At 47.9% G+C, this 12,480-nt stretch overlaps 1 protein-coding gene across 1 annotated transcript in view; it reads left to right on the top strand.

Annotated features, from left to right (window-relative positions):
- LOC121289685 (neurotensin receptor type 1-like) overlaps positions 1–6,489 on the top strand; it is a 29,482-nt gene extending 22,993 nt beyond the window's left edge. The window contains exons 3-4 of the mRNA XM_041209309.1: positions 4,105–4,230; positions 6,364–6,489. Of these exons, the coding sequence (XP_041065243.1) occupies positions 4,105–4,230; positions 6,364–6,489 (252 nt within the window). The remainder of the gene's footprint in view (positions 1–4,104; positions 4,231–6,363) is intronic.
- The last annotated feature ends 5,991 nt before the right edge of the window (positions 6,490–12,480 follow it).

Below are 12,480 nucleotides of genomic sequence, written 5' to 3'. Positions count from 1 at the left end.
TTCCTTTTCTGCCCAAAACTTGGATACTGAAAGTCTACCCACAGTCAGTACAGCTGCTCTTACCACTGCTCAGTTTGTCCAGAACATTTTGCACCTTCTTCCCAGTAAGTCAATCTGGGCACCCCCAAACCCCATTCCCATAGCAACCAAGCCACCCAGGCTTGTTGTCGAGCAGAATTTAGAGCAGGTCAAATTACCCTCTTCATTCCTCCAGTTTACATTGAATTAAAGAGACAGACCCAAAACATAACAATCTTATAAACTTCGTATTCGTGGTACTTCTCCCAAAAAAGATGAACACATTTACTGAAAATTATTACTGAAGTAATATTTTTTTTCAACAATACTATTAAAACATAGCATTGTAAACACGCTAATCATTAACTTACTACATACAATACAAGTAATAGTTTCTCATTTTTGTTGCAATTGACCATTAAACAGTCCATCTTGGCAGCTTCACAATGTTTAACCTGTACCAACTAAATGCATGAAACACTTAAAAGTCCAAGTCCAATTTATGTAAATTCTTAGTGCCCCAGTGCTCTCTTCCAAACAAGAGTTCATTTTGCTACCAGTGGCTTGACTTTCATTATTTGCCGTAGCAAATCTCCTTTCTCATTCCATGCAGGTTTTACAATGTTTCCATTATCTAGTTAAATTTGTCAAGAACAACATTTCCTTTTCTCTAGCAAATTCCACAAAAGTCTGATTCTGTTTCTTCCACAGACTTCTAAAATTTCATCTGTAAGCTTTTGGCACTAACTCACGTACATTGAGAATGGCAGTCTTCACAGTATTATTACTAGATTGCAGATCTGAAAGCGATGAATACATTTCTAATGCTTTCCCCGCAAATACGCTTTGTAATAAGACCGTCCAAATTTCCAGAAGCAGTTTTCTCAAATGACAAAAATACAATTCCACACCTTCCTCACTGAATTTAGGCACTAGGCAAATACTTGCCAAATGAAAACCAGGGGTTGAATCTGAATCATTGTCAAGTTTTCATTTTACCCCCCTGTTTGCGTAACTTAAGATTCGCTTTGTCAAAATCAAATTTCCTTGCTTCTTTTTCTCTCTGGAATTCATTGTTTTCTTTTCTCTTCGAAACTTAAATTGAAGTTTTTGCATTTCCCACTATTTCTCCAATTCAAGTTGCTTCACTTGTAACAGAAGTCTAACTAAATCAACCTGTGTGCTATACGAATTACTCTTTACTTCCCCAAGGTTCAAGTGTTAAACCAACAGTTTCTGCCTTTTTAGTGCCAACTTTTAAATCTATCTCCAACTTGTCTGTTAAAGCCTTCAAATTAACCTTTGTTAACTATTGCAAAGCATTCACAGATGGGTCTTCTCTTTCGAGAAACGCTTAAGCAATAGATATAGCCATAGAATCATAGAAAATTATGGTGCAGAAAGAGGCCATTCAGCCCATCACGTCGGCGCCAGCCATTAAAAGAAGAAAAAAGAAACTAGCTGCTCTATTTTAATCCCATTTTCCAGCATCTGGTCCATAGCCTCTCAGGTTACAGCACTGCAGATGCAGATCCAGGTACATTTTAAAGGAGTTGTGTTTCGGCCTCAACCACCCATTTAGGCAGTGCAACTGTGAAATCTTCTTTATTTAAACTCTGGCTAGTTCCAGTATACTTGTTTTCAGTCTCTGGATTTGTACCCTGCAAGAGCTCCCAATTTTGTTACAATCCCTGTAGAGATGGATAACTTTTAAAAGTATATCTTTCCATTGTTTACAGGTGTGAACATCTTACACCTTCTTCCCAGTAAGCCAACCTTGGTCCCCACCCCTTTGTCCTTATAGTAACCAAGCCACCTAAACTTGTTGGGCAGAATTCAGAGCAGGTCACATGACTCCCTTCATTCCTTCAGTTTACCTGGAATTAAAGAGACAGTCTCGAAACATAACAATCTTATAAACTTCACATACCTGATGTTCCGAATAATGGAATCCTAACCATCTAAATGGAAAGAAATAATTCTATCTCTATATTGTGTAGCGATATCATCAAAATAGTTCAGTGGATAAATGCCTCATGTGTTATTGAGCCACACAGACCAGGCAAATGGTAGGTTCAGTTCCACGTTTGGGCTGTAAAGAACACCATAATTGGCCTCAGCATGCACAAACTACCTGAGCTAGTGAGGGGAAAGTCACCTGATCACTATGTATAGTGGGACATCAGGTGAGAGCAGATTCTTGATTCACTGTGATGCAGACCGTGGGATATAGTCTGCCCACATTGCCAGTCTGGACTGCAATGAGGGGTATGCAGCATCTGTGGAACTGTATTCCAGTGACAGCTGCAGTCTTTAGAAAAGGAGACTGGAGAAAACTTCAATTAATGCTAGGAACTGAGTCATGAGTGCAAATTCAAAGTTGGATTTTGACAGTTTATCCTCTGCACAATATTTAATTGGATCAGTTGGGTGATTGACACAGACACAAACTCAACACCGTTCAAGGTTGTTCAACCAAAGTACTGACAAATTCACAAGACAAAGTTTCTGTTTGTCCAACATGGAGAGCACATTCTCACCAGAGGACACAGTCCTCTTACCTAGCTTATCTTATTTCATTGGCTGTAAAGCACATTGAAATGACCTGAGGTTGTGAAAAGTGCTATAGAAATGCAAGTTCTTCTTTCTTTGGCTCTTAATGCCCTCAGAGTAACTAGGGATGGCAATAGATATGACCTTAGCAAGAATAAACAACCTCTCCTTCACGGTTCAGGAGTACCATGGGAAGAAGGGGTTTTCTCAGCCCTCAAGAGGAGGAAACAGTTGGAGGGAGGCCTGTGACCTATACCAACCTATGAGAAAGTGCCTTGGGCATATTTCTATTGACCATGGTTGATAGGAAGCTATGAGGACAATGTCTGTCCAGTGCTTGCTGAAATTCTATAGTTGGCTGTTGCTAATTACTGTAATGTCCCCCACCTGTTCGCACCCCACTCCTGTCATGTGCCCCCTCTTCCCTTCTCCATGCTCCTGTCAGGTAACTCAGTTCCTCTTCCCTCTCCAACTCATGGCACCATCTCCTTCCTCTTAAACTTGTGTCCTGCAAAATTGTTTCCTCCCTGACATGTACAGGAGACAGATTTCTCACAACTGGTTGCTTTGTATGTAACATGTGCATGCTTACTCAATGTTAATAAAGTACCAGATTGGTTAAGAATGTTTTGTCTTGCTTTTGAAATTGATTTTTTGACGTGGGCATCATAGGGAAGCTGGCATTTTTTGCCTATCCTGGCTTCTCTGCAGTGATGGTTACAGGCCTCATCCTTGAACTGCTGCTGCGGGTACTTCTACAATCATGTTAGGTTGCGGACCCTATGTTTCGGATCCGGTGATGATGAAGGTTTACCACTGTATGTCCAAGTGAGGATTGTGTGTGACTTGGAGGAGAATTTGGAGGTCACGGTATTCCCACAATATTGCTTTTCTTGTTCTTAATGCTGGTAGAGGTTAAAAGGGAGAAAGGTGCTGTTTAAATAACTTTAGTGATCTGTTGAACTGTATTTTGTACATACCCCAGCTGCAGTGCACTGGTGCTGACAGGGGCACAGGATTTTGTAGGTGGAATTGGTTTTGGGCAGTAGAGTAGTATGGGTGATAGAGAATCCAGTGGTAAAGAGATATAAATTTGAGCTGCCAATTCGTTATTGATCATATTGTGTTGCTGCCAAGGCCAATGTCATTCCCTCTAAGTTTAGTGGCAGGGACAGCAATCACTGCCCTGTCCTGGATGGTTTTGAGTTTCTTATTGAGGCTACACCTAGCGGGCAAGTGATTAGTATTGCATTACACACCTGGCTTGAGCCTTTTGGGACAGTGGAAAGGTTCTGAGGAGTCAGGAAGTGAACCATTTCCTCAATCTCTATCCTACTTTTGCAGCTATGGTGGTGTTATGGCTGGTAACATTCAGCTTCTGCCCAGGATGTTATGGGCAGAGAAATCAGCAATGGTGATGGTGATGCCACTGAAAATCAAAGGAGTTGAACTAGGCTTTCTCTTGTTCAAGATGGTCATTACCTGGCTCTTAGATGCCAAAAATGTTGACTGACAATTGTCAGCCTAAACCAGATCCTCATGCAGGCTGCCATGGGCACCTTTACCATCAGATATGTTATAAATGGGTCTGAACACAATGAAATCATCAGTAAACACATGGACTACAAATCTACAAATGGAGGGCAAGTCATTAATGAAGTAATTGAAGATGGATGGGTTGAAGGTGCTTCACTTAGGAACTCCTGCAGTAATATCGTGAGGTTGGAATGATTGGCCTTCAAAAACCACAATCATCTTTTTTTTGTATCAAGTAACTCCAGTCTTTGGAGGCTTTTCCCTCTGACCACCAATGACTTTAGTTTTGCTAGGGGCTCTTTGGTGGTATACTTGATCGAATGCTGCTTTGGTGTTGACAGCAATAACTCTCACCTCTCCTCTGACATTCAATTCTTGCATTTCTACCTGGTGCTGAGTCCATCATTTTACTTATGATTTGGGGAGGCTGATAGGGCAGTAGTAATTGGCTCATTAATGTTTTACAGGCTGTGCACCACGTGGTGCACATACTGTGTCTGATCTAGCAGCCATTTCCTTTCATACATCATAATGCATTCCATTTTGAACATTACTTGGCTTTCCTTGGCATCTCTTTATCTGGAAATTTCTGCAGTATTTATAGGTCAGAGGTTTGGTTCTGATTCTGAGACTACGGGCCGAATTTTCCGAGCCCGCTGGCAGTGGGCATAATAGGTGGCGTGTGCGGAAAATATGGCGCGGCCTGCTTCACAACGGCGGGATGGTAGGTCTCGATCATCCGCTGAGCCCACCGACGGCCAGCCACGTTTCCTGTCATGGGTCAGCGGGGAGCTAATTGTAATACATCAGTATATATTAAAATGTCATTCCGCCAGGCTCTTGGAACCCCACCGTATTGTCCGTCCATGTCGGTGGGAAAGCACGCCAACGTGTTTCACAACAACATGCAGGTGACATGCACTTGGCGGCCTTCACTTTTGGGGAACTGAGGTGAGTGAGCAGCAACTTTCTCCACAGCTCGCCCATTATTTACAGGCCTCAGGGGTGCCAGGGTTTGGGGCAACTGATGCCTAGCCTTGGAGGTGACTGCTTGGAGGGTGGGGGTTGGGGGGTGGGTGGTGGTGGAGGTGTCTTGGGGCAAGGGCTGGCCAGCTTTGGAGGCGACTGCTGAGGGGGGGGTGGTGTCTGGGGGCAAGCGCTGGCCAGCTTCAGAGGCGACAGCTGAGGTGGGGAGGGGTGTCCAGGGGCAAGTGCTAGCCAGCCTCGGAAGCGACTGCTGCGGGGGGGATGGTTTCTGAGGGAAAGTGCTGGCCAGCTTTGGTGGCAGCTGCTGGGTGGGCGGGATGTCAAGTGCTGCCCTCGTGCTTCAACCCGCACATAGGCAATCGAGGTGAGGGGCAGGGTAAGCAAGGGGAATGGCCATGCATTCGGGACACCTGTATAAACTGGCTATGCCTCTGCAACTGAGATAGATCAGGTGCAGTCACAATGGTATGATTGGGGTCGGGCTTCTAGCCTGCCCGCTTATGCAAGCAACATGGAGGCATTGAAGGGCCACCAAGCGCTCCATACCTTATCCCCGGACCCCCTTCCCCCTTAGCATCCCAGTCCACCACCACTTTATTTGACCGGGGAGCAGTTGGACTGCACACATTGTACAATATCCTCGCCAACGCTGGCCATGTAGCTGTCACTGCTGGGGGCGCTCACAGCCCTTTGCAATCTCAGCATCCCATGTCATAGGTTGACAGAGCAGCCATGCAGCGCACTCATCTCTGGCCATCCGAGGGGTGACCAGCACTCTCTGGGAAGCATTAAGGGGCGGTCACATAGGGCTAGGAAAAGTGCTAAGTACAGCCATGATAATCACATCTCTCTCTCTCTTTAATGCTGCAGGAGGACCACATCAGGATCCTGGTGACCTAGCTCTATGCCTGATGGTCGACAAAGACAGTAGAATACGGAGGAGAGAGCGACGACACACCTGGTCATGCAAAGGCAGGAGCAGCAACCTCATGAAAAGGGATAGCAGGGGCCCCCGCACATGTTGCCCAGGAGCGAGAGCAAGCCGTGGCTGGTGCCTAGCGACACCCAGGATCTATAGATGCCGCCTACCATTCCTGCAGATGACTGAGAACCAATGTCGCTGATGTCTGCACATGTCTAGGGACCTGGTAGCTCACATCTGCCACTTACTGCAGGACTTGGTGCCAAGTGGACATGGAGGGCATCCACTGCCAGTGGCTGTGAAAGTGACTGCGGCGCTCAATTTCTATGCCAGTGATTTTTTTTCAGGACTGCACAGGTGACCTCTACGGGATTTCAATATCAGCCACCTACAAATGCTTCCATGAGGTCACAGAGGCCATCTTCTCCGTTGCACACAACTTTGTGCATTTCGCCCGGGACCAGGACAGCTAGGATGCCATGGCCATTGGATTCACCCTGATCTCAGAATCCCCACAGGTGCAGGGTGCAATTGACTGCACTCATGTGGTGTTCAGGTCTCCGTCACTACACTCAGTGGACTTCATTAACCAGAAGGGTCTCCACTCACTGAATGTGCAGTTGGTATGCGACCACCAGAAATGCATCCTACAGGTATATGCACGGTTTCCAGTGAGTGTGCATGGCGCCTACACCCTGAGTCGCTCACAGATCCCTGCAGTCTTCCAGGGCTCCTTGGGAACAAGGGCTACCCACAGAGGCCGTGGCTGATGACACCCGTGCGGCGGCCTCAGACTGCTGCTGAGCGATGCTATAATGAGGTTCATGCAGCAGCTTGCAACTTGGCAGAGCAGACCATTGGGATGCTGAAGGTGCGTTTCCAGTTTAATGCTTCCCTGCAATACAGTCCACAGAGGGTGTCACACATCGTCGTTGTCTGCTGCACCCCAGTGCTGTAACGGGGAGATGAGCTGGCTGAGGAGGAAATGGAGGAGCTGCAAGTCTCCTCTGGTGAGGAGGATACCGATGGGGATGAGGGTAAGGGGGTCCTCGGTGGTGACAACGACAAGGATGAGGTTCTTTCACTGGCTAGATGAGGCAGGCGCGCTTGGGAGGCCCTCATAGCTGCCAGATTTGTGGAGGATGATGATGACGACATGCAGTGAGGTATCCCTGTAGATCCTCGCATTGCAGTTGTGAACCTTTGACTCCCTCTGGCTTATGGCAGTGCCCATACCCTCTGTGAGAATGCTCCTGTCATGGATATACAGTGGAGGCCCTAATAGTCGCTCGATTGCAGGACGATGACAACATGTAGTGAGGACACTGCATAGATCTTCACATAGCCTCTGAGAATGTCTGACTCCTGTTTGGCCAAGGACAGCTCGCTTGCGCTTCATGATCAGGCCACCTCAGAGACGCATCTGATGCTGTGTCCACCTTCAGCACCTCAGCCCTTTAGGGGCTGGTGCACAGCATCACTGGTCATGGATGCTGGTTTGATGGGGGCCAGCCCCACCTTAAAAGGTGCTGAGAGCACACAGAGAGAATGACAGAAATATGTGGCGCCTGACCACTACATTCTGGCAGCAATGACTAACACTGCTGAGGTGCAGGGATCAGTAATGCTTCCAGAAATTGTGAGGCTGGACCATCACTGTGGTTTGAAGGCTGCACAGAGTACAGGGAAGACACCCTGGACTGAGACATCTGCCTTTATCTTGTGCAGAAAGGCTTCACATCTGAGTGACAAGAACACTGCTCATCAGAACATTCTTGGGAGTTTATTGACATTAGTGAACAGTATGTACAAGTGATCAACACCTGTGGCCAGACTGTGCAACTCTTTTACCTAAGTTTCCTAATCTTATCTTGGTGCTCCCCGGAAATCCACAGCAGAGGTGGAGGCAGCCTGCTGACTGTGACACCCTGTCTGTGATGACTTTGGTAGGTGTCCTCCGAGAGGTGGAGGTCCCTGGCCTGCTTTCAGGGTCCTGCTGTGTGGCAGTGGCACCCTCCTCGGCCTGTGAAGCTGGAGCTGTGGAGGTCACAGGAAGAGGGGGTTTGGATGGACTCCCAGAATCACCTGGTTGGATGGCCCCGGAGTGTGCACCTGCTGATCCTCCTTCCTATGGGTGTCCAAGGATCCCTGGCTGACTCGTGAGCGGAGGGTGTAGCTGGAGTGAGATCGAGCTGTCCCGCACCCCTCTCACTTACACACTGTTGGACGCCAACTATGGCATTGGCGAGGGAGTTGAGGGATGCAGCAGTGCAGGAGTGATGTCCTGGACTAAGATCTCCATGGTGGCTGCCATCCTGCTAGTGTTGACCACAGTGCATTGCAATGCCGGCGCTATCATCTCAGCCTGAAGATAGCTCCATCATGCCTTGCAATCTGAGGAGTGCAGTGAACATACCTTCCTGATGTTCCCTTGCTTTTGCAGCTTCAGCAACTGAGACATGACCAAGTCCAGAAGCTCATCATCTGACTTGGACTCAGCAATGTTCTGGCCTCCAGCAGTCCTCCAAATCCCGGGGACCTGGGAAATCCCTGCCTCCACCTGCTGTGGATCAGAAAGTGCGATGTGCTCACCAGATTGTGATCCTGTGGCTACTTTAAAGCTAGGTCCCACCAGGTGTGTGTCTCTGCACTAGTGCTGGGTGTGGGTGAGCGCTGTGATGGGACTTCAGGGAGGGTGCCTTCAGATTCCTCTTCAGAGATTTCTTCGGGGCTTGACTGGAGGCCCTGGGTCATGGACTCTGTTGGCTGTTTGGCAGATGTGCCTGTGAAAGCAAGGGGTGATAATTAGTGCATGGCAGTGGTCTGTGAAAGAGAACACATTATTCATGGCATGGTTGTCTGATGGATGCTGCACTGCTGGATTCTCACTTGGTAGAGCAGCGCCGACCTTACCGTCAGCACAGAACCTTTCTGGTCATCACCAGCCAGCTGGAAGGCTTGTTTTCAATTTCTGTCAGAACTTTGATCTTCTGCGACCTTTCCCTCCTGTTGTGAGTTGGTTTGTCTTGCATGGAAAGGGATGGGGAGAGTGTATCAGGATGTCTGCCGGGCCAGATGATAAATATGCCTGGCCTGTGTGGGTGGCATTGCCGGAGGTCACCGGTAACGGTTGTTGGCTTAGTACAAAGAGGAGAATAGTCAATCCTCTCTTAACTCTAAATTTGCTTTATTCACGTCGTTAGAGCATCTATATATAGCTTATACGTCTGGTTAAATATAGACATGCAGTTTACAGCAGGTTATACAGTTTTATACCCAAAACTAGTATCTAAATGCACACCCACTAGGTTTCTCTGACACTCCCTGAGTGGTCACAGAATATAAAAGCTAATACCCAAAAAGGAGAGCTGATGCTGGCCAGGCGTTCCGTTCTCTCTCTCTTTCGATGTCGTCTCTACGTTGCCAACGTTGGTTCTTCTGCTTCTGTGATGGTTGGCCTCCGGAGTTCTCGCTGCTTCTATGCCCAAAATCCTCCATTCTTATTCCGAAATCTTATCTCTCCAAGCTGTGGTTTAGGTCTGCTTGCCTAGTCCATGGCATATTCTCATTGGTTCTGTTCCAAGACTTAGGTAGCATTAACCTCGTTATTCCTTTTCTAAATAAGGACTTGTGTCTCATCACATTTCCTTTGTCTTTGCTAATTCAAACTGGTTCCAGCCAGCTCAGGCCAGTGTCTGAGCTCAGGTTACTTCAGTTCAAAAGTTGCTCAGGAGTTTCTCCGCAGCCCCTGGCCAACAGTGGTGAGCAGTACCATGGATGGGCTGAGGCCAATGATTGTGTGTATGAAAGTATGAATGGTAATGTCCCTTGCACTGGCACTGAGTGCGTGGTGGGTTTGAGAGTGTGTGGGTTGGGAGTGATGAAAAGAGTGATTCACCCTGGCGGAACAGAGGAGATCATTCATCCTTTTGTGGCACTGGGTGGCTATCCTCCTCTGCAGGGCCTTTGCATTGATCACCGCTGCCACTGCCTCCCAAGCCGGGTTGGTGACTTTGCTTCTATCCTGCAGCCAGAGCGGGGGTTGAGTACATCCCGGTGGGCCTCCATGGCATTCAGCAGTCGCTCAAGGGACCTGTTGTTTAAACGGGGGACTGCAATTTTTTTCCCTTTGCTGGCCATGTGTCCTTGGCAGTGATGGTGTGGTGGCAATGAGCGCATTGCTGGAAGCTGCCTTTTAAAGATGGCGGCTGGCGTGATGTTACAGTGGAGTGATGGCAGGTGGAAGGATGAGAGCCCGCTCCCCATGGAAATGGCGTGTTTCGCGGGAGCAAATAAATAATGAGGTGGGTTTGGGATGATACAGCGTGAAAACCCATCATTTTCTTTGGTGGGTAGGACTCCATTTTACCCACCCACTACTGCACTCAGTGCAATTCTGGGAAAATTCTATCTATAGATTCATGAACGTTTACAGCAAAGAAGGAGGCCATTCTGACCATTGTGTCCGCTGGTCAGCAAAGATCTGACTAGGTATGTGCTAGGTATGACTCCAACCAGTGGAGAGTTTTCCCCCTGATTCCCATTAACTCCAGTTTTGCTAGGGCTCCTTGATGCCATACTCGGTCAAATGCTGCCTTGATGTCAAGGGCAGTCACTCCCACCTCACTTCGGGAGTTCAGCTCTTTTGTCCATGTTTGAACCAAGGCTGTAATGAGGTCAGGAGCTGAGTGGCCCTGGTGGAAGCCAAACTGGGTATCAGTGAGCAGGTTATTGCTAAGCAAGTGCTGCTTGATAGCATTGTTGATGACCCCTTCCATCACTTTACTGAAGATCGAGAGTAAGCTGATGGGCAGTAATTGGCCAGGTTGGATCTGTCCTGCTTTTTGTGGACAGGACACACCTGGGCAATTTTCCACATTGCCAGGTAGATGCCAGTATTGTAGCTGTACTGGAACAGCTTGGCTAGGGGCATGGCAAGTTCTCAAGCACAGGTATTCCAGTACTATTGCCGGAATATTGTCAGGGCCCATAGCCCTGTATATACCCCATAGTTGTGTACCCTTAACAGGACGGTCGAACAGTTGGCACAATGGTTGTTGGAATGGATGACTGCTGTGCACCAGCAGCCAGCTGCATCAAACCCACCTGAAGGCCAACCCAGGGCTGTTCAGGTCCTTGAGGAGGGTTAAATTACTGAGAGCTCCTCAGCATCCTCATCTTCCTCCACCTTCCCAGCCCCTCCATTAGACCTCACCTGCTGCACATGTGCCAGTTACTACGGCTGCCCATGCAGAGACTGCAATCTGAAGGAGGTCCCCAACAGGTGCCTGCTCAAAGAGGCAGGCCACCACATTCCTCATTGCCGTTTAGACCGAGAAGTGAATAGCCTGACTTCACCTCCTCTGAGGCAACAAGGGGGCACTTTGTAGAAGTGTGCGAGAGCGAAGGGTGCTGTCTCACCTAAAGCACTCATGGGTTCATCGTGGTTACACTTTTCACATCGTATATTGCACATTTGAGCATTTCTATAATATATTTACTTACACTTGTGCGTGACTTGGCGCGTGTTTGTACACTAGAGCTCAAAAAGAATGGTAACGTTTTGGAGGGCAGCATGCTGAGGTCCACCTCAACATTTTGTCACCGGATCAACGTTGTGGGCTGATTTTTGATGCTTTACAGGTCTTCTTTCTTCTCTGTTGTATCACATAAGATTCCAGAAGTCAAAGGCTCAAGCACTGAGTTGCTCCTTGTATCTTTCATTGTCCATCCAAGCCTGATTTTAGGGGAGGCTCAATGATCAGATTCCACGAACAAATTCTGAGTAACAGGTACATCTCAAACATGAGTGCTGGGTGCAAGGCAGTCACCCACACTGCAGTGTTATACATCAGCCTAGGTGTAGGCATTGCAGTTTGAGAGGTCGTGTATCATGCAGGTAATATTGGGCAACTGCTGTGTCCACCACTTTGGCTGAGTTTGCACTGCAGGTGTCACACGATGTGCTTTGTGTAGTAAACAGAGGTTAAATAGAAAGCAGGGATGTTGCATCTGGCTCCCATGTCAGAAACTGGACCATTTGCTGGAACAAATGTGTGCAAGACCTTTATGGGCATGGTTTGATTATGGACAATTTGGTGGCATGGGCCCCTCATTTATAATCAGGAGAGGTGAACCCTGGGACAGGCAGTCATCAGCACTGAGAGGAGAGTGTGAGAGGAGGACCCTGGGATGGGAAGTCAGCAGCACCTAGAGGAGAGTGCAGTCAGCAGCACCTAGAAGAGAATGTGAGAGGAGGACCCTGGGACAGGCAGTCAACAGCACCTAGAGGAGGGTGCAAGAAGAGGACCCTGGGACAGGCAGTCAGCAGCACCTAGAGGAGTGTGCGAGAGGAGGACCCTGGGACAGGCAGTCAGCAGCATCGAGAGGAGAGGAGGGTCCAGAGACAGGTAGTCAGTAGAACCTAGAGAGAACAAAAAAGCTATAAAAACAGTGCAGAAAGC

The sequence above is a fragment of the Carcharodon carcharias genome, chromosome 17 (assembly GCF_017639515.1).
Source record: "Carcharodon carcharias isolate sCarCar2 chromosome 17, sCarCar2.pri, whole genome shotgun sequence".
Taxonomy (NCBI): domain Eukaryota; kingdom Metazoa; phylum Chordata; class Chondrichthyes; order Lamniformes; family Lamnidae; genus Carcharodon; species Carcharodon carcharias.
Note: the sequence above shows the minus strand (reverse complement) of the source record. Positions and strands in the feature narration are given on the sequence as shown.